Genomic DNA, 21,693 nt, shown 5'->3' on the forward strand with positions numbered 1-21,693 from the left:
GTGACAGAGTCATTGAGGATTCTTTGACATGAAAGAGTAAGGAATCCTTGAAGCCATCTTGGAAACATCCTAGCAGTTTTCACTCCAACACCTGAATACTGTTATCCACATGTAATTTGACCTTGGCGATCTAATCAACTAAGACATCATGGTGAGATAGAAAATATGCATGCCATGGTGCCTTGCTTGCAAGTAACAACAAAATCCCCCCCAAAACAGTTGCTTAAACAATAAAAGGAATTTATTGGCTCACCTAAACTACAGAGTCCAAAATCATATTTGGATTAGGCTTTCTATAATGTCTCAGCTCTGCCCTCCACATGTTGACCTAAATAAATCTCAAGCTGGACTCTTCCAAAGCGGCGGTACACCACAGCATCCAGTCAGGGGGAAAAAGCTGCTCATGGTTGTCAAAATAAGGTTCTGACTTCACTGTGATTGGTCTAACTTTGGTCATGAGCCTGCACCTGGGGAGCTGAAATGGGGTTAGTGATACCCAAACTGCATGACCACCACAAACTGAGGCTAAATGGATACTAGAGAGACAACCTACAGTGTCCCATCTGCTCAACAGTCTAGCCCAGGCAGAAATAACCCACGAAGAGAGCATTTTATTATAAATATACTTTATTAAAATATACTCTTATTATAAAGAAAATATAAATATACTTTATGATAAATTATACTTCATTAAAAATAAGACCCTTTATAAATATTTCCAAAGGCATATCATTAAGTTTTAATGTATTGTCATGATCACTTTTGGTATAAATCTTCCAATTCACAATATTGACATTTTAGGAAATCAAGGTTGAATTTGCAGCCATCATCATTCAGAAACTAAGTCATGAATTGGCATTGCCTTTTTCTGCAAAGTATTATCTTATAGCCATGAGCTACTCAGGAGCTGAAAAGGCCATTTTCTAAGTGAAGTCTGTTTTTTGTACAGCTTCAAATTTTTTCAGAGATAATGTCTCAAGCTCTTTTGGCAATGATATACAGGAAATGCCAATCTTCATCAAAAATTTAGTCCCAATGTCCAAGTAATAAAACTTGGACAGAAGCAAGGCTGGAGCAGATATGGAGAGAGAAGTCAATGGATATGGAATGAAGATTAGGACCAGTTACATCAAGCTCCCAGAGTCAAGAGTATTCCAAATTTTCCAGGTTGTTTTAATATCTCGGGGTCCTAGTTCCAAACAATTCAACATTAACTTCTATATATATAGAAGTTGAGGATTTATGCATTTAGTACCATTTTTAGGTTACACTGTCTAGTTACATGAGTACTTCATCCTACACATTTTATTTATTGATAACAGTAAGACACCACACAAGTTGTTATTTTGAAATCAGCAGTACTGCCGAGAACAAAAAGCCAAAAGGGGTGAGAAACTATTTGTGTTCCATTGTTTCTGAATTTAGAAAATTGGTTCTGAGACCAAACATCACATGCTCCATTTGAGGAATCAAGTCTGAAGATTGTTGTCATAAATTAGTATGACTACTTGGTATTCAGGTTTTTGAAAAAAATCACTGCATTGCACAATAGAATAATAAACTGCCCTATAGTGCAGCCACTTGAAAATAAACACAGAAGAGCAGGAGCATATGTAACTTTACAAAGAATCAGGAGAACTGTTTGGGAGTTGGAGTGCTATATATTGCAGAGGTTCAGAGTTTCCAAAAACTGCTCTGTGAGTGATGAGGTACAGATGCCTAAGTCAAGCATGCAGAGAAGAGTTCATTTATATTGCTAAGTCTGCACTGTATCCACATGTAGCTGACTAAACTGGACTGAACACAGACTGTTTCTAAGGTTTCTTTCTATATCTCTGGATTGTTTTAACTATAAACTCCAGAAGACACATACATGGGTAAGCAATGTGGTTTTTTGAAGACAGAAAAATACACTACACGGAATGATGGCTCTTAGTGTTGCTCATCGGTATGATATAAAATAAGTAAAAGTTGATTATGTTCGTAATGGAAAAAATCATTAAGAAAAAAGTTGAGTATATTCAAATTATGATGGGGTAATTATTTCAGTCACTATTCAATAATTAATATGTCTATGTCATTGCATTCAAAAAACTCAAAATCTAATTGTATGTTCTCTCAGTTTAGTCTATTTTCAATACAGGTTTTAGCAGCAAATAAACTTAGCAAACAAATACCTTCTTGGGGCCAAATGCTAGTAGAGGGTCTTCAAGTGATTTGTTCTAAGGTAGTATAAATCTCTAAAAATTTCTAAACTTTTTATCCAACTATTACTGGAAGAAATACCATTTATCTTTATAAAGTTATTACCTACTTATTTTAGAGAGCTAGTAACATGAAACTCAGGTTAACTGTGACCAGATTGGTATATTTAAACTTTTAAGCTCAGAAAACAGAACATTACAAAAATAAAATATGGAACTCTGTCATTTCAGGTCAAATTTGGGCGGAAACAGCTAAAATCATAGCTTGATAACTAACACCAATGATTAATTGCTTTTTCAACATGTGCATTATCTTAGTGCCAAAAATTATGGAACAATTGCCTAACAAATTGGAGAGTCCCTGATGTCAGTACTCATATTTTCCTTGGATTATACTAAGCAATTATGCTAAACTTTCTAATGACTGAGTAAAATGGTATTGTGCCTTGGGGCACATTTTGATGAACTACAGTTGTACTTTTTATAACCTAAGAGGCATATGCATAAAGAAATATATTGTCAAGAATAGAGCTCTGTGACCTTTAAGTTAGGTTTCAGAGGATTATAAATATCATATAACTATGAATATGTTAACTATTACAAAGCATAACTTTAAACTACTTACCTTCCTGAAATTTTAGTTTATATAAGCTCATCTGCAAATTCATGTTTTATTTAAATGATGCACTTTTGTTCCTAGAATTTTCAACTTTATTCTCTATGATCTATTTATTATTCGAATAAATTTCAATTTATTATTTTGTATTATGAATGATACTAAATAAGTCCTTTAAAATATGTATGTGTTTAGCTTTGTTTTCTTCCACTATTACGAAATCATTCTATCATTTCTTACATGTGTTTAAAGCATATTTGAGGCTATTAAGATTCTGGGCTTACATAAAGTAACATAAATTAGACAAAATAAAAAATAATTCATGATCTTACTCATGAGGCCACACCATTTTGAATAATTACAACCATCTGAAAAGTTCTGTATACCCTTAGAGAAATTAATTTGATAGGCCACTGATGTGAGAATTATATATGAACACCATCTTTTAGGGGATATTTTCAACTTCTAACTAGTCTTAATATTTAAGGTAAAACACTACATTATTTAAAATTAAGGAACTAACTGTTAAAATGGTAATTCATTTAGATAGAAATCAGTATTTTTTATTATCCCAAGATCTAAAAAAAGTTTGTTAACAAATGCTTTACTGTGGAAAACAGTATGGAGATGTCTTAAAAAACTGAAAGCAGAACTATCATATGAAACAGCAATTCCACTCCTGTGTATATATCTAAAAAAAACCAAAAACACTACTTCAAAAACACATGCCAATGTTCATAGTGGCATTATTTATAATTGATAAGACATGGAAGCAATTTATATGTCCATCAACAGATGAATGCATAAAGATGTGATATATCCATATGTGTGTATATATATAAGTATATAGTATACACACACACACACACATACACACACACAATGGAATACTGCTCAGCCATAAAAGAATTTAATTTTTCCATTTGCAAAGCAGGGATGGACTTGGAGGATATTATGCTAAGTGAAATAGGTCAGGCAGAGAAAGACAAATACTGTATGATATCACCTATACGTGGAATATAAAAAATACAACAAACTAGTAAATAAAATGAAAAGTAGCAGACCCACAGATACAGAGAGCAAGCTAGTGGTTACCAGTGAGGAAAGGGAAGGGGGAAGGGTAACTAGGTGTAGGATTAAGAGGTACAAACTATTATGTATAAAATAAACTACAGGATATATTGTACAACACAGGGAATGTAGCCAGTAATTTATAATAACTATAAGTGGAGTATGACATTTAAAATTAGTGAATCACTATACTGCATACCTATAACTTATATAATATTGAATGTACATCAACTGCAACTCAATTTAAAAAGTGCTTTACCTATTTCAATAAGGAGTAAAAACTGAAACAAAAGTTACATTAAATATGAGATTAGGGAGCACAAGTAGAAATTATATTTTCTAATTCTCAGGCTCCTGCTCCCAGATTTCTAAGAGTATCTTTAACAATACTATATTTACTGGAGTTCCCGTCATGGCGCAGTGGTTAACAAATCCAACTAGGAACCATGAGGTTGCGGGTTCGATCCCTGCCCTTGCTCAGTGGGTTAAGGATCCAGCATTGCCGTGAGCTGTGGTGTAGGTTGCAGACGCGGCTCGGATCCCGCATTGCTGTGGCTCTGGCGTAGGCTGGCGGCTACAGCTCTGATTAGACCCCTAGCCTGGGAACCTCCATATGCCGCGGGAGCGGCCCAAGAAATACTATATTTATCATGTTAATATCTGACTATAAGAAAATTACATTTCAACCAAGGCTTTTTTTTCTTTGTGGGCCGCCCCTCACCATATGGAGCTCCCAAGCCAAGGAGCCGAGCTGCAGCTGCGACCTATATCACAGCTGTGGCAATGCCAGAACTGTACCAGGCCAGGGACTGAACTTGCAACTCAGGGCTCCAGAAACAACGCCGATCCCATTGTGCCACAGTGGGAACGCCTCAACCAAAATTTTGAATTTCAACTTATAATAAGTGACAGCTGTTCTTTCTTCAAACTCTAAATATAATAAAGTTAGCTTTTCCCACTAATAAAATTTGTATTCTGCCTTATGAGCTAAATGCTGCTATAAACCCAAATTCAAATCTCACTGTGGCCTTAAAGGCTGATCTAGTTCCTGCTTTCCTCTCATTCTGTTCTCCTCCTCCATACCATGCTCCAGCCAGTGTCCTGGGGTCCTTAAGCTCAGCCACACCCCACCCCCAACCCCCTGAGTCCTTACACTGGCTGCTTCCTAGGCCTGGAACACTTCCTCACAGGCTTTCACAGGCCTGGCTCCTCAAGCTCCTGGTTCTTCAAGTCCCAAGTCAAATTCTGCCTCCACAGAGAAATGTAGCCTGTCTCTCTCATCTCAAGAAAGCACCTCTCTCCTTCTCTCCTTCTTCCCCACTTCTATAGCCCAGTCACAGTTATTTTACCCTATTCATTTCCTTCACAGAATGTACCAGAAATTATCTTGGCCATTGACTTACTTTTTCACCAGCTACCTCCCCTTACTAGAAGGTACGCACGACACAAATGGGGACTTGGTCTAATGACCTTCTGCATACTAAGCACTTGACCAACGGCACACAGTAGGCACTCAACACATATCTGTTCAATGAAGAAATACATGCAATGGACATTTCAATTTGTTTTTTTAGAAACATTAACAATATGTGCTTTTAAGATGACAAAGTTAAATGTTTATTATGCACTTGTAAAGGAAACTGACTTGTTTTACTGTAAAATTATTATAAAATGAAAATCTTTCCCCAAACTTCTAACAGATTTAAAATAAGAGTAAAAAAAAGTTGTTTTTTTTTAATTTTTCAATCAAGGGTCACTGTCACAGAAATATGCAAACAGCTATACACACTAGTTAAAAAACAAACAAAAAACACCAACCATTTTCAAAAACAAACATGAAGGAATGGAACACTTTTCAAACAAGCTAAGCCAAAAAAGCAGACAGGAGCCAAAAAAAATAAAGCAATTAAATACAAATATACAAGATGTTTTCACTGATTTTAACAAATTGTTTCGAAAGACATAAGAATAGAGTATATTACATTGCTGAGTTTTGTTCTTAGTCTCAATCCATCACCAACTAATTAAACTTTTGCTGAACTTATTATTGGCCTGATAAATTTAAGCAGTGTCTTGGATCTCTATTAGAAAATAGAGGCTCCCCACCCTTGGTTTGAAAGACAATTTTTTTTTTAATTCCTAAAACAAAAGTGATGAACTGTTCCTGAAACCTAATCTAAACGTCTTCCAAAATTATAAGTCCCTTTCTTGCAAATGCTTCCTGAAAGACTCAAACTAAAGTATTAGGCTCTACTGACAATATGTTTCAGGAATCTTTATTCCTGAATAAATCATAATAAAATATTACCTGAATTAGAACATGTTTACAGAAATACTTTTCAGAAAACATTTTTACTCTAAAATATATTAACTAAAATGTATTTAGTCATAAATGTGACTTTAAGGTAATGAAGCTGATTTTCAGTTTAATTTACATCCACATCTCATACATGTTATATTTATTACAATTTGCCCCTCTAAGGGAGTGTGGAAGTGAGCCATTTCAGAAAAGAGTTTTGTGTATTAAACATAATAGAACTTTAAAAATACAACTTAAGAAAGTTTTGTGTATTAAAATTAATAGAATGAATTCCCGTTGTGGCTCAGCAGGTTAAGAACCCAACTAGAATCCGTGAGAATGTGGGTTTGATCCCTGACCTCACTCAGTGGGTTAAGGATCTGGTATTGCCATGAGCTGTGGTGTAGGTCACAGATGCAGCTCAGGTCTGGCATTGCTGTGGCTGTGGTATAGGCTGGCAGCTGCAGCTTCGATTTGATCTAGCCGAGGACGTCCACATGCCTCAGGTATGGTCTCAAAAAGAAAAAATAAAATAAATCTAACTTTTAAAAAATTAATAGAACTTGATAAAACCCTTTCATATCCATTCTTAGGTAGTGACTGGAGCATGAAAAGACGGGTTTGAAAGCTGTTTCTGAGATTATGTGGACTTGATTTAGGGACCAAATGTAGAGGTACTAAATGACTCTCAGGCTCTAATTTGCATAGCAGGGTGGTCTGTGGGCAAGGCAGGACTAGAAGAGGCAGATGAGATTTGTGCAGAACAGAAATGAGTTCAGATCTTGACAGGCTCAGGGTTTTTTGCCTCTAGGACATTTATATCCAAGTGGAATGAATGTCTAGCAGCCAGCTGGATGTGTGGGTCTGGAAATCAGGAGAAATACCATGGATTGTTTTATACAGAACCTATGTAGTAATCATTTACGTTCACAGAATACATTATATAAAAAAGACATAAATAAGTTACTCATCAAGTTTTAAATAAATTATCTATTACTGGTATCCATATTGTGTATATCAAGTCATTAAAAAGCCATGAAGTTCTCAATTTAATGATCATGACCAGGCTACAGAAATTAGGAGTAAAGCTTTGGATGGAAACTGCCTCATCCATAAACAAAAAGGCCTCCTTTGTAACTGACTCTACATATAGCTTATATAAATTGATACTTGTTTTAAAAAAATCTTTTGTTCAAGCTAAGCTACAACCTCATTTAATCATTTTCATTTCTCTCCTCTGAGTTTGAGTTCCCAGCATGTGGCAGTGGGTTAAGAATCCAGTTGTAGTCACTCGGGTCGCTGCAGAGGTGCTCAGTGGGTTAAAGGATCCAGAAATTACTATTGCTGCAGCTGTGGCTCAGAATCAGTCCCTGGCCTGGAATCTTCTGTATGTTGCAGATGTGGCCATAAATTTTAAAAAAGAAGAAAAGACGGTCCTATGAAAATGAGAATCATGTCCCAAATTTCTAAGGAAAATTTCCCTCTTTAAAAAAAGATTCCAGGAGTTCCCGTCGTGGCTCAGTGGTTAACAAATCCGACTAGGAACCATGAGGTTGCAGGTTCGATCCCTAGCCTTGCTCAGTGGTTTAAGGATCCAGCATTGCCATGAGCTGTGGTTGTAGGTCACAGATGCGGCTCAGATCCCGAGTTGCTGTGGCTCTGGCATAGGCCAGTGGCTACAGCTCCGATTAGACCCCTAGCCTGGGAACCTCCATATGCCGTGGGAGTGGCCCTAGAAAAGGCAAAAAGACAAAAATAAATAAATAAATAAATAAATATTCCAACGCTTCCTGTATCAGTTATTTATTATTGCATAACAAATTACCCCAAAATTGAGTGGCTTAAATTACATATTTATTATTTCCAGATTTTACGGATCAGGAACTTGAGTTCTCTGCTTCAGGGTCTCTCACAAGGCTGTAATCAAGGTGTTAGGCAGGGATGAGGTCTCACCTGAAAGCTCAACTGGGGAAGGATTGACTTCCAAGCTTAAACAGTAATTGCCGACATTCAGTTTCTCATTGAGAGTACAGATCCTCACTAGTCCTTGGCTAGGGACCATTTTCAGTCCTTGCATTCTAAATAACAGCTTGCTCTAACAAAGAGTGCAAGCCAAAAATGCAATAGAGTTTGCCAGCAAGACAGAAAGCACAATCTTTTTAACCTAATTGCAGAAATGACATCTCATCAACTTCACCTTATTCTACTATTTAGAACAAGTCACAATGCCTATCCCACACTCAGTGGGAGGGTTTCATACAAGAACGTGAATCCCAGGAGATGAGATCACTGAAACCATGTTAGAAGTCTGCCTACCATACTTACTTATATTTATAAATCTCAAGGTCAAAACCAAAAGGAAGAGCTAACCCCAATAAATGATCATCGCATGGAGTTCTGTGATGATACACATGTCTGGGCCCTTTTCTCAATGAAAGTAATCATTAAAGTGTTTTCTGTGTAGTATATACACTAATGGTCAGGAAATACACTAATTGACAGATACATAGAACAATATTCTAAATAAAAAGTGTGCTTCTGTCTAAAGTTACTTGGAAATTCTATTAAAGACCTTAGAGAATGTGTTCTTTAGCACATTCTTCCAAGAGTGTCTTTTAAAATTATTCGCAACTTTTTTTTCTACAAATACAAATTTCTTATCACCTGTCAAAGTGTGTAAATCTTTGAGCATTTTATGCAGACCTTATAAACGTGGCACTGAAGGAAAGTATTTCTTGTAGTCTGCCAGTTTTCTGCTACATTGCAAAGTACACAGATGATTGTTTAACACTGTGTGTCACTAGACAGGAATTACATTTCATGTCTTAATGAGAAAATACTGTCTATTAAACTTGTTACATTAAAAAAAAAACAATGAGTGATTCAACCATTTTAAACTATGAAAATACTAGCAGTCACAAAGAGATTTTCAATTCTATAAAGCATAGAATCCAAAGTGAACTTTCAGAAATAATGTTATCATTTTTTAAAAATGATAACACAAATGGATCATACTCCTTTTATAATGACATATGAAACTATTCTAAAGATTTATGGAGCAACTGGTTTCCAATGAGGCATTGCTAAACATATTTCTGTAATGCTAGCAGCAAGTTACATGAGGGCTACACAAAACAATACGACAGCCCTGCATATATTGCTGAATCTATTGTTCCCAAATGAATGGCCTATAAAATAGGTAAGAAAGGCATCTGATTTTTGCTGTAGTGTTTCAGCCATATTATTTTCATCATTCTTTTATTTCGTCATATCCTTCTGTAGCTGTTTATTCCATTAGGTACCCTCCTCCTGAACTTCTTTCCCCAGTGTCTGAATCTGATTTATTGGTTTCTTAATCATTGAATTGGTATTTGTTCTTCTCAGAACAAAACTCACTTCTGATACTCTCTGACATCTTAACTAGCTTTGCTTCCCTCTTCCATTCAAACCAGCTGGCATAGCTGACTTGCTCTTTCTCTTTCCTCACCTTCTCCCTCACCCCCATTCGTGACCCCACAGTTTCAATGATCAGTTCCATTCTGGAAACTATCAAACCTACCCCACCTCACATTTAACATATGTAAACGAAATTCATCCACTTCCCCTCAAATTACTTGCCACACTCTCCTTTTTCTCCAGTATCATCCCTTTATCCTAGCTAACACCTAGGAATTATCTTCAACTTCTCTCTCCCTTTAACCTATCCACTATCTTTTTATTAAATCATGCTTCAGGATGCCTCCTAAGTTTGTTCATTTCTTTTCACTTTCTTTGCCTTCACCCTAATCCAGACCAACACTGCTTCACAACTGAAAAATGTCCGGAAAGTGTTTAGGATTCATCTGTCCCCAACCCCTTGTCCCTTTTTCTAGCTTAATCTTACTGTAACAGTGAGATGTATGAAGAAGATATGCTTGAAATTAGGAGCCCAAGGGTAAATTCTCTCCTGCCACCTCAGGTGTCACCTTCAACATATTTCTTTGCTTTCTCTAGGCTTAGGAATTTCCTCATCTGTAAAATGGCAAGTTGGACTGTTCACATGAGCTCAAAGCCACCTTGTAACTCTAACAATCTTCCACTCTCACATTGCTTTTTTTGTCTTTTTGCCATTTCTTGGGCCACTGCTGCAGCATATGGAGGTTCCCAGTCTAGGGGTCTAATCAGAGCTTTAGCCACTGGCCTACGCCAGAGCCACAGCAACGCCAGATCCGAGCCTCGTCTGCAACCTACACCACAGCTCAGGGCAATGCCAGATCCTTAACCCATTGAGCAAGGCCAGGGATCGAACCCACAACCTCATGGTTCCTAGTCGGATTCGTTAACCACTAAGCCACGACGGGAACTCCTACTCTGACATTTCTATGTTCAAGAAATAGAAATGACTTTTCCAGCATGTCCCCACGCTAAAGATCACAGCCATTACTGTTTTCCAGCTTGTACAGTCCCTTGATCTAGATTGCTCACTTTACCATATCCCTAATGAGGGCCAGTCTTTCCACTGTAAATGTCAGTTCCTTGTTCTATTGTTCTTCTTCTCCTTCATCTCCTTCTTCTGTAAATTATGCATTTCAAAACATGGAGTGACTGTTTATGTAAAAGGCACTTTGCCAGGTCCTGGGACTAGTGAGGTTAAAGAAATAATCCTGCCCTCAGAGAATTTACCATCTTATTGCAGATATGAGGAAGTAACAAACATATAGCATTGTGTTAACTGTTATGCTAAAGAAGCATATCCCAGTTGTTTGGAGGGAAAAAAGGATTATTTATGGAAACTTCAGGGGGGAAATGCACTAATTCCAAGGTGAATCCTTTAATATTATAAAGGAAATTAAGAATTTAGGAGGAAAGTTATCTTCTATTGTTACCTTGAGAGAGGAGGTGAGGGTAAATTTTTTTTTTTTAGAACAGGACATACCGAGCCAGGTGCCAGATTGGAAACTCTGGAGCACAGAGGCAAGCAATGAGCCTGGTTATTATAAATGTAATGGAACATCGACCTAAGGAGTTTGGATTTTATGCGAGGAGAGGTAAAGTATGGACTGCACTTTTATTCAAACAATTCACTTCCCGGTCGTTTATTGTGAAACGTGGTAACTAGGCACTGAAACTGTCAAAGCTGATGGCAAGGATAATCTAGTAGGGGAAAATGATGGCCTGCCAACAATCATTCTGGCTCCCGGCTGGTCCACTAAGACGCTAATGCAACCGATGATTTACAGCCGCATCAAGCTAACTGACCTCCACTCGAACCCTGCCTAGGGGCTACTATCAGCCCCCGCTGCCACGTCATAGACTGCTCCTCCCGCTGGAAGCCACAGGAGAGCGCTTCCAGTGACCTCGCGAGATTTCCCGTGAGCCCGCGGCGGACTCTAAGCGGCTGTCTGGTCGCCCAGCAACCGGGGCTGCGGAGGAGCTTGGCACTTGCGAAATTGACCAAACCCGAATCATTGACCCGGCTCATCCTGCAAATGGTGAGATGCCTTACGGGGAAGAAGTGTGGGAAATGAGGAAACCCTAGGGCCACGTTTCTCAAACTTAGTAAGACTCTTACAGGGCACTTGTTAAAATACAGATTCACAAGTCTTATCTCCAAACATCTAGAACTTTCAGAAAGTCTGAAAATCTCTATTTTAAACAAAGGCCTAGAATCAGGCAAGGCTGGGAAATAACTCTAGACGAAGAAGACACTGGTGGAAGGGTACCCACAACGCTTAGGATGAGAGATTTGTTAGCATCCGGAAGCCACTGAATTGGGGGCTAAGGGAGATATACAAAAACTCGATCTGGAAGCGTCCCCTGCATCTAGCCGGTAGGAGCCCCAAACTATGAAAGACAAGCGGTCTACTGAAATGGATTGCCAGAGCGCATGTATGGCAGCTCTAAACTGGCTAGGATAGAGATGGAGCTATCCTAGCAAGAGGAGCCCTGAGATAAGAGATATGTAGTAGGGAAAAACTGAAAAAGCAGTTTCTCAAACTTTAGAAAATAATGAACCTCTTTTAAAAGAAAATCAAGGATGTCTCACAAGTGTTGACATAATTATTTTTAGTATACTGTTCTAAAATGTATCCAGGAGTTCCCGTCCTGGCACAGCAGAAACAAATCCGACTAGGAACCATGAGGTTGCTGGTTGGATCCCTGGCCTTGCTCAGTAGGTTAAGGATCCAGCGTTGCCTGCCCTGAGCTGTGTGTGGTGTAGGTCATAGACATGGCTGGGATCTGGCATTGCTGTGGCAACAGCTCCGACTAGACCCCTAGCCTGGGAACCTCCATATGCTGCTGGTGCGGCCCTAAAAGGTCAAAAGACAAAATAAATAAATAAATAAATAAATAAATAAATAAATAAATAAATAAAATGTATCCAAATCCAAACGAGGCTTAGTTTAAATTCTTGAAGTTTATAATTCCTCTAAAACAAGCTATATAGTACCAATAAAAATTTAGTATTATATCAACCAGGTGAATGGCGGTGTTTTGATGAAACCAAATCCTCTCCTGTGGATTTGACTGCTACAGTGCACATTCTTCTGAATTAACAGTTTCTATTATTGTGTGTTATGGTTTGATTCATTTCTCTCCCTTTCCACATTCAAACCCCTGGAAGGTTTGCCTGTAGCTTGTTGATGAGATCCATTGGCCTTCCCCTGGTTTAATAAATATATTATTAAATATAATAATTATATATCACATTAGCCCCTTTCCTTTTCTAATTGTCTTGAGAGAATTAAATTTATTTCTATACAAATATATATTTAACACTGGTAACCGTGGTAAAAATGCACATGGTAAAGAGGTTATGTATGACAGGGTTTCTGAAGCAGGAGACTTCAGCTGTAAGGGAGACTTCAGCTGTAAGGTGGCCATGAGGGAGCAACCCTGTTCTATGAAGGAAGTGATGCCCTTTGGGAGTAACTTTGGCCATTGGGAGACAGGAACCATGAATGATTTACTTTTCCTTCTTTCCTCCATAGTGAGACTTTGAGGAAACACAGCCATTTCAAAAGTCCCCTCTGAAAACATGCTGTGGCTGGGTTACACATTATCATATATTTGTTCTCCTTGATCTCTTTCTCATTCCTTTTTCCCTCTCTTCTGCTTCCCTGAGATTAGGACCCCCTCCCCCGCAAAGTGTTATCACATGGGCTAACTTGGGCTAAAACAGAGAAATTTTGGATCATCTGAATTTTCATGAATGTCTATGCTATAAATTGCCTTGGTCTCTAGGTTCCAGTGTACAGATTGGTATTTGCACAAATTTTGGTATTTGTACAAATTTCCACAAATGTTTCTAAAATTTGAAAATATGGGCCAAAGAAATCATATTTTTAAAATACTTTAAATATTAAAAATTTTAAGCAATAAACACAATGTAATTCCCCAAAAAAATGACATCTGCAATATCAGCAAAAATATATGATTCCTGAAAATGACTCTTAAAAAAAGTATGTATGGCCTTAATTGGAAGAAAATTATAAAACTATTGAAAGTCATTAAAGAGGAACTCCTAAAATGGGTATAACACTTACCATAGTGCTGGAAAAGACGGCTCAGTATTAGAGAGATGTTAGTGTTTCACAAATTGTTTAAAAATTCAATGTAATTCCTAGCAAAATTCTGACAGGATTTTTCATGGAATATGATAAGGTAACCTTTTTTTTTTACGGCCACACCCAGAGCATATGGAAATTCCCAGGCCAGGGATTAAATCCCAGCCACAGCTGCAATCTATGCTTCAGCCAGATCCTTTAACCCACTGCACCAGGCTGGAGAATGAACCTGCACCTCTGTAGCATCTCCAGTGGCTGCAGTCGGATTCTTTTTTTTTTTTTTTTTTTTGGTCTTTTTGCTATTTCTTGGTCTTGGGCCGCTCCCGCGGCATATGTAGATTCCCAGGCTAGGGATCCAATCGGAGCTGTAGCCACCGGCCTACACCAGAGCCACAGCAACGCGGGATCCGAGCCGCGTCTGCAACCTACACCACAGCTCACCGCAACGCCGGATTGTTAACCCACTGAGCAAGGCCAGGGATCGAACCCGCAACCTCATGGTTCCCAGTCGGATTCGTTAACCACTGCGCCACGACGGGAACTCCTGCAGTCGGATTCTTAATCCCCCTGTTCCACATCAGAAACTATGATCATTTAATTTGTAAATGTATATGAAAGAGTTAAGGCAGAAAGGATTCTGGGAATATGGCAGAAAATGTAGCATCTGCCTCCTCACCTAAGTAATAGCTACAACTGGCAGAACCTGTTTGCTGTAACTATTTTGTAATGCTGGAGTCTATCGAAGGCTTACAACTTACAGGGAAAAGCTTAGACAAACCGCGTAAACTGTGGTTCATTTTGGTCAGTTTCAGATCTTACCTCTACAGTAGCTACCCATCCCCCAGGCTGAATCCTGTGGTAGGAAGCTGTGCAGGGGTTTCTGGAGCATCTTATGCACAGCTCACAGGAGCCAGGTTGGCAAAAAGTACACGAAATACTGAGAATCTGCCCTCTAATCACTGATTGCTGCTTCTGATCACAGGGATGCAGACAAGAGGTTGTACCTCTTCCCATTGTTGCAAGCCCCACTCCCTCTGGCTGAAGTGACAGGGGGATTTAAAGGGCTGCTGCTCCCCCCCACACACACACACACTTTATTTTTCTCTTTTTCCCCTTTTGGAAAATTAGACAATAAAATGAGGGCATTCAAAAGCAGTTGCATACAAAGAGAAAAACAGAAAGTCGCCTGTACATGCCAAGAAAAAGGGCCAAGCTCAGAAAAAAATCTGAGAAGACCTTGAATTTGCACCTCAAGCTGATACTCAGCACAAAGATAGCCTGTAACAATTAAAAAAATAAACCCAAACAGGGAGTTCCCATTGTGGTGCAATGGAAACAAATCTGACTAGTATCCATGAGGATGCAGGTTCAATCCCTGGCCTCACTCAATAAGTTAAGGATTCAGCGTTGCCGTGAGCCATGATGTAGGTCGCAGACTTGGCTCGGATCTGGTGCTGCTGTAGCTGTGGCATTGGCCGGCAGCTGCAGCTCCGATTCAACTCCTAACCTGGGAACTTCCATATGCTGTGTGTGTGGCCCTAAAAAGCAAAGAGAAAACATTATTCATCAGAAACTTTCAGGTCAGAAGATAGTGGATTGATATAATCAAAGTGCTAAAAGAAAAAAACATGGAGTTCCCGTCGTGGCGAAGTGGTTAACGAATCCGATTCGACCCCTAGCCTGGGAACCTCCATATGCCGCTGGAGCGGCCCAAAAAATGGCAAAGACAACAAAAAAAAAAAAAAAAAGAAAGAAAGAAAGAAAGAAAGAAAAAAAACATGCCACCCAAGAATCCAATATTGTCAAAACTGTCCTTCAAAAGTGAGGCAAAAATTAAGCCATTCCCAGATGAACAAAACTGAGGGAGTTTATTACCATTATATCTGCCCTGCAATAAATGCTCATGGGAGACCAGCAGGGTAAAATGAAAGAATATTAGATGGTGATTCAAATCCATATGAAGAAATAAAGACTTCAAAAAAAAGTGAATACATGGGCAATTATAAAAGCTAGTATTGTTGTAACAATGGTTAGTAATTGTACTTTTTGTTTTTCTACATGGAAAAGAAACTAATACATTTAAAAAACAATGAGTCAAAAAATCTAGTATTGCAACTTTAGTTTGTAACCCCACATTTTATTACATAATTTAAGTGACTAATGCATTTAAAAGAATCGTTAGTGTGGGAGTTCCTGTTGTGGCTCAGCAGTAACAAACCCAACTAGTATCCATGAGGTTGCAGGTTCAATCCCTGGCCTCATTCAGTGGGTTAAGGATCCAGCATTGCTGTTGCTGTGAACTGTGGTGTAGGTTACAGACACGGCTCAGATCTGGCATTTCCATGGCTGTGGTATAGGCCAGCAGCTGTAGCTCCAATTCAACCCCTAGCCTGGGAACTTCCATATACCATACCTGTGGCCCTTAAAAAAAAAAATTGTTGGTTTGCATTTGGGGGCACATAATGTATAAAGATGTAATTTTGTGACATCAACAACCAAAACGGTGGGGACAGAGCTATAAAGGAACAGTTTTATATATTATTTAAGTTGGCAATTAATTGAAATTAGACTAATATAACTTGAGGATGATAAATATAATATCCATGGTAACCACAAAGAAAATAGTTATGGAATATATACAGAATGCAATGATAAAGGAATTTAGTTTCACTACAAAAAAATCACTGAAAAAATGACAAGAAAGTAGAAAATAAAAGACAAAACCTATAAGGCATATAGAAAATAAATAACAAGATAACAGAGATAAACATTTATGCACCTAATGAAAGACCATCAAAATATATGAAGCAAAAACTAACAACTGAAGAGAGAAATAGAAAGTTCTTCAATACTAATTGCAGACTTCAATATTCTACTCTCAATAATGGATAAAACAACCAGACAAAAGTAAGGAAATAGAGATCTTAAATAATATAATAAAGGAACTAAACCTAACAGACATATACAGAACATTCTACCCAACAACATAAAAACATTCTTCTGAAGTACACATGGGACTTTTTCCAGGGTGAGCCACAAATAAATTTCAACAGATTTTAAAAGATGTCATACAAAGTATCTTTTCCAACCACAATGGGATGAAGGTAAAAATCAGTAACAAAAGAAAACTAGAAAAATCAAAATAAGCAACACACTCTTTTTTTTTTTTTTTTGCTTTTTAGAGCCTCATCTGCTGCATATAGAGGTTCCCAGGCTAGGGGTTGAATTGGAACTGCAGCTTCCAGCCTACCCACAGCCACAGCAACACAGGATCCAAGCAACATCTGTGATCTACACCACAGTTCACGGAAACACCAGATTCTTAACCCACTGAGCGAGGCCAGGGATCAAACCGGCATCCTCATGGATACTAGCAGGATTCATTCTGCTGCACCACGACAGGAACTCCAAAATAAGCAACACACTCTTTATAAGCAATGGGTTAGACAAGAAATCACAAAAAAAAATAACTAAACCGAGGCTAGCAGAAAGAAGGAAATAATAAAGATTAGAGCATGGGTAAATGAAAAAGATAACAGAATAGAGGGAAACCAATGAAACCAAAAGCTAGTCCTTTGAAAAGATCAACATACTTGACAAACTCTTAGCTAGAGGGTCTAAGAACCCTAAAGTGGGAACATCACTATAATTCTACAGAAATGAAAAGTATTATGAGTATACTATGAACAATTGTATGCCAAAAAAATTGGATAACCTAGATGAAAAGGAAAATTTCTTAGAAGCACAAAACCTACCAGCACTAAATCATGAAGAAAAAGAAAACCTGAATGGACATGTAACTAGGAAGGAAATTGAATTGGTACTCAAAAATCTTTCAACAAAGAAAAGCCCTGGCCCTGATGGCTTCACTGGTGAATTCTAGCAAACATTTTAATACCAGTCCCTCTCCAACTTTTCCAAAACGCTGAACAGAAGAGAACACATCTGTAATCATTCTGTGAGGCCAGCATTACTGTGATACCAAAGTCAAAAGAAAATTATAGACCAATATCACAGATGAACATTGATGCAAAAATCCTCAACAAAACATAACCAAACCATATACAAAAGCATATTAAAAGGATTATACACCATGAATATGTGGGATTCATCCCTAGAATACAAGGATGGTCAACATACACAAACTGATAATGTAATACACAAGATTAACAGAATGAAAGGGAAAAAAAACACATACTGCAGAAAAAAAATTTGATAAATTCAATAACCTGATTTGTTACGATAAAAACACTCAACTAACTAGTAATAGAAGGAAACTACCTCAACATAATAAAATATGGAAGTTCTTGTCCTAATGTTGCTGTGGCTGTGGTGTCGGCCAGCAGCTGTAGCTTCGATTAGACCCTCAGCCTGGGAACCTGCATATGCCACAGGTACAGCCCTAAAAAGAAAAAAAAAAAGTTTGTTTTATATTTTTTGTAGCTTATATAAAAACTCCTTCCCTATTCTAATTTTAAGAGAAAGATCTATATTTTCTTCTAAATGTATTAAAATTTTGCTTCGCACAATTGGTCTTTATCTAGAATTGATTAATGTGTAAGAAGTGAGTTAGAGGTTTAATTTTATTTTTTTCCTATGGAGAACCAGTTATCTCAGCACTGTATGCCTGGTTGTTTTCTCATTTATGTATCTATCCCCAGGTCCACACTGTCTAAATTAGTACAGCTTAATACTATCTCTACACCTTGGTTGTTCTTGCTTCTTAACCCTTTTTTAGTTTCCAGTTTTTAAAATTGTGGTAAAACATAAAATTTACCACCTTAACCATTTAATAAGTGTACAGTTCAGTGGTACTTAATACATTTAAAATATTATATGGCCATTGGTACCATTTACCTCCAGTACTCTTTTCACTTTGGAAAACTGAAATTCTATCCCTGTTAAACAATAACTCCCCATTCTCCCTCCTCTGCTCTGGCCCAGGCAATGACCATTCTACATTGTCTGTGATTTTGATGACTCTAAGAACCTCATAAGAACCTCATCTAAGTGGAATAATATTTTATTTTTGTGACTGACTTATTTTGCTTAGCATAATGTTCTCAAGGTTCATCCTTGTTGTAGCATAATTCAGAATTTCCTACCTTTTTAAGACTGAATAATATTCCATAGTTTTGTATATACCAGATTTTGTTTACTATTCATTCACCTGTGGATTCTTAGATTGCTTCCATGTTTTTGCTATTGTGAATAATGCTGCTTTGAACATGGGAGTACAAATATTTCTTTGAGACTCTGTTCTCAATGCTTTGGGGTATGTATACTGAAGTAGGATTGCTGATAGTCCTACTTTTAATTTTTTGAGTAACTGCTATATTGTTTTCCACAGCAGTTTTACCATTTTACATTCCATGCAGGAGAGTCCCAATAATGATACATCCTCGCTAACACGAGAGTATCTGTGTTTTTGATAGTAGCCATCATAACGGGTGTGAGGTGGTGTCTCATTGTAGTTTTGACATGCATTTCCTTAATGATTAGTGATGGTAAGCATCTTTTCACATGTGTATCGGTCACTTCTATATCTTCTTCAGAGAAATGTCTATTCAAATCCTTTGCCCATTTTTTTATCAGGTTGTTTTCTTGTTGAGTTGTAGACCCCTATCAGATGTATGATTTGCAATTATTTTCAAGTTCTTTGCCATTTGAGGTTTGAGTTCTCTATATATTCTGAATATTAATCCCTTATCAGACAAACAACTTGCAAATATTTTCTCCCATTCTGTTTTATCTTTTTACTCTGAAGCATATGGAAGTTCACAGGCTAGGGGTCAACTCGGAGCTGCAGCTGTTGGCCTATGCCACAGTCACAGCAATGTGGGATCTAAGCTGCGTCTATGACCTACACCACAGCTCACGGCAATGCTGGATCCTTAACCCACTGAGTGAGGCCAGGGATCGAACCTACGTCCTCATGGATACTAGTCAGATTCGTTTCCCCTGAGCCATGACGGGAACTCCAGGATAAACTTTAAATTTGAGACTAGAGAGAAAGGAACAGAGGGGTTACAAATGTATTTTTAATGTTTTATATTTTAAGTTGACCTATGGATGTAGTGTTATTCTTTAATTATGAAATATTTTAAGAAGTTACGTACGCTTAACTAGAAACTTTGTTCAGAATAATATTGTGTCATATTTGAAATCTGATCTATAAACAATAAACTTAAATTTTTTGTTATAAAAATAACGAATTTATGAAAATTTAAAACATCTATGAAGATTTTACAATTTTATTCTGTATATTATATTTTGCATTCTGAGGAATCTAAGAATATATTCTATATCTCCAAATACTTTATTGTCAGCATTTTATATAACATAGTCTGGGTAATTCTAAGCCAATGTGTGAGAACACAAATTTTATCTTTCACTTCAGTCATTTTTTCCTCCTAAGCCTTTATTTCATGTCCAGAATACCACACAAATTGAGGTGTTTGGGTGGTGAAATTCCAGATACACTGGAATAAAAATGCTTCATTCTAAACTATACTTTTGGTTACATTTTTAATAAGAGAATAGAAACACAATTGGGGAAACAGGGGCATCTATCACTGAAACAGCTATACTTTCTGGATGACTGGAAAAATTGGGTTATTTCAAACTTATGGAACATATATGGATATCTTACATAGAGCGATATTTTAACATCATGTTTTCCTTATTTAACAACCCTAATATATTCCAGGTGAAACAGTGAACAGCGTTGGCCTCATCTGTGGACAAAACAGTAGTAGCATACTGATGATAGCAAACATTTTCTGACCTAGGTACCAGGTACTTTACACATGATTATCTCATGTAATCCTCACAATATGCCTTGAAAGTAGGTTATTATTATCCTAAATTTATAAGAAACTGAGGTAATACACCCAAGACTGCCTAACCAGTGACCAGTGGAGCCAATATTCTCAATCCAGGCAGTCTGGATTAAGAAACACTACATCATGTTGCCTCTTTCTGGATTACAGTTGTAGCAACAAAATGTCAAGGCCAGCATTGAGTATTTTGCACCAACCTGTGAATACACTCAAGGTTTTCATACCACATGTTCTGATTTGGGAGATTAATAAACATGATCACCATCAACCATGAGATCAACCTGGTCTCATTTTCAACTGTCACTAACTTGAGTACTTTGGGACAAACCTCTGGGCCCTAGTTACTTCATGTGAGAAGACTAGATGATACTGAGAAGTCCTTTTCACTCCAAGAGAGAAAAATAATCCTTTAAAAGATGTTCACAATAAGAAGTAAGCACTAGGGAGAGGAAAAGATATAAAAGTAAAAGTGAATGTGCACTGTGTATTCAATTAATTTTGGTATTTTAAATCTTTTTATTAAAATAATTAAGGCTATACAGAGTTGCCACTTTGGCACAATGGGATTGGTGGCATTTCTGGAGCACTGGGGCATGGGCCTGATGCCCAGCCCAGCATAGTGGGCGGATCTGGTGTTGCCGCAGCTGTGGCAACCTGGATTTGATCCATGGGCTAGGAACTCCATGTGCCAAAGAGCAGCCAAAAAGGGAAAAAAAAGAAAAGAATTAATAAAAAAACAGATTAATAATCAGAAAAAAACCCTAAATGCGACTTAAAAATGTCTATGAACTAGTTTATCAAATGGTTTTAGACAGGAAAATAAAAGAGTAACTCAAAATAATTTTTCCTAAATTGCTATGTACATAATACTCCTTTTTTTTCTTTAACTTTTAGAAAGTTGGGCATAAAACAATACTGCTTCTTAACATGGTATCAGAAGACAGCTATTGCTGAGCATTTGATTTATAGAGAAATCATGGTTCGACTGACCTTGGATCTAATTGCCAAAAACATCAATCTTAAATCCCGAAAAGAAGAAACCATTTCACAATATCTGAAGAAAATAACTCATATAAATTTTTCAGACAAAAATATAGATGCAATTGTAAGAACT

General features: G+C 37.4%; 2 protein-coding genes across 14 annotated transcripts in view; one reads left to right on the forward strand and one right to left on the reverse strand.

The window, feature by feature from the left end:
- CSPP1 (centrosome and spindle pole associated protein 1) overlaps window positions 1-21,693 on the reverse strand; it is a 183,888-nt gene that overhangs the window by 147,593 nt on the left and 14,602 nt on the right. The window lies entirely within an intron of this gene.
- The window catches only part of PPP1R42 (protein phosphatase 1 regulatory subunit 42), a 44,412-nt gene continuing 34,169 nt past the window's right edge, over window positions 11,451-21,693 (forward strand). The window contains exon 1 of the mRNA XM_047783818.1: window positions 11,451-11,661. Coding sequence (XP_047639774.1) covers window positions 11,659-11,661 — 3 coding nt within the window. The 5' untranslated portion in view covers window positions 11,451-11,658. The remainder of the gene's footprint in view (window positions 11,662-21,693) is intronic.

The sequence above is a fragment of the Phacochoerus africanus genome, chromosome 6 (genome assembly GCF_016906955.1).
Source record: "Phacochoerus africanus isolate WHEZ1 chromosome 6, ROS_Pafr_v1, whole genome shotgun sequence".
Classification (NCBI taxonomy): Eukaryota; Metazoa; Chordata; class Mammalia; order Artiodactyla; family Suidae; genus Phacochoerus; species Phacochoerus africanus.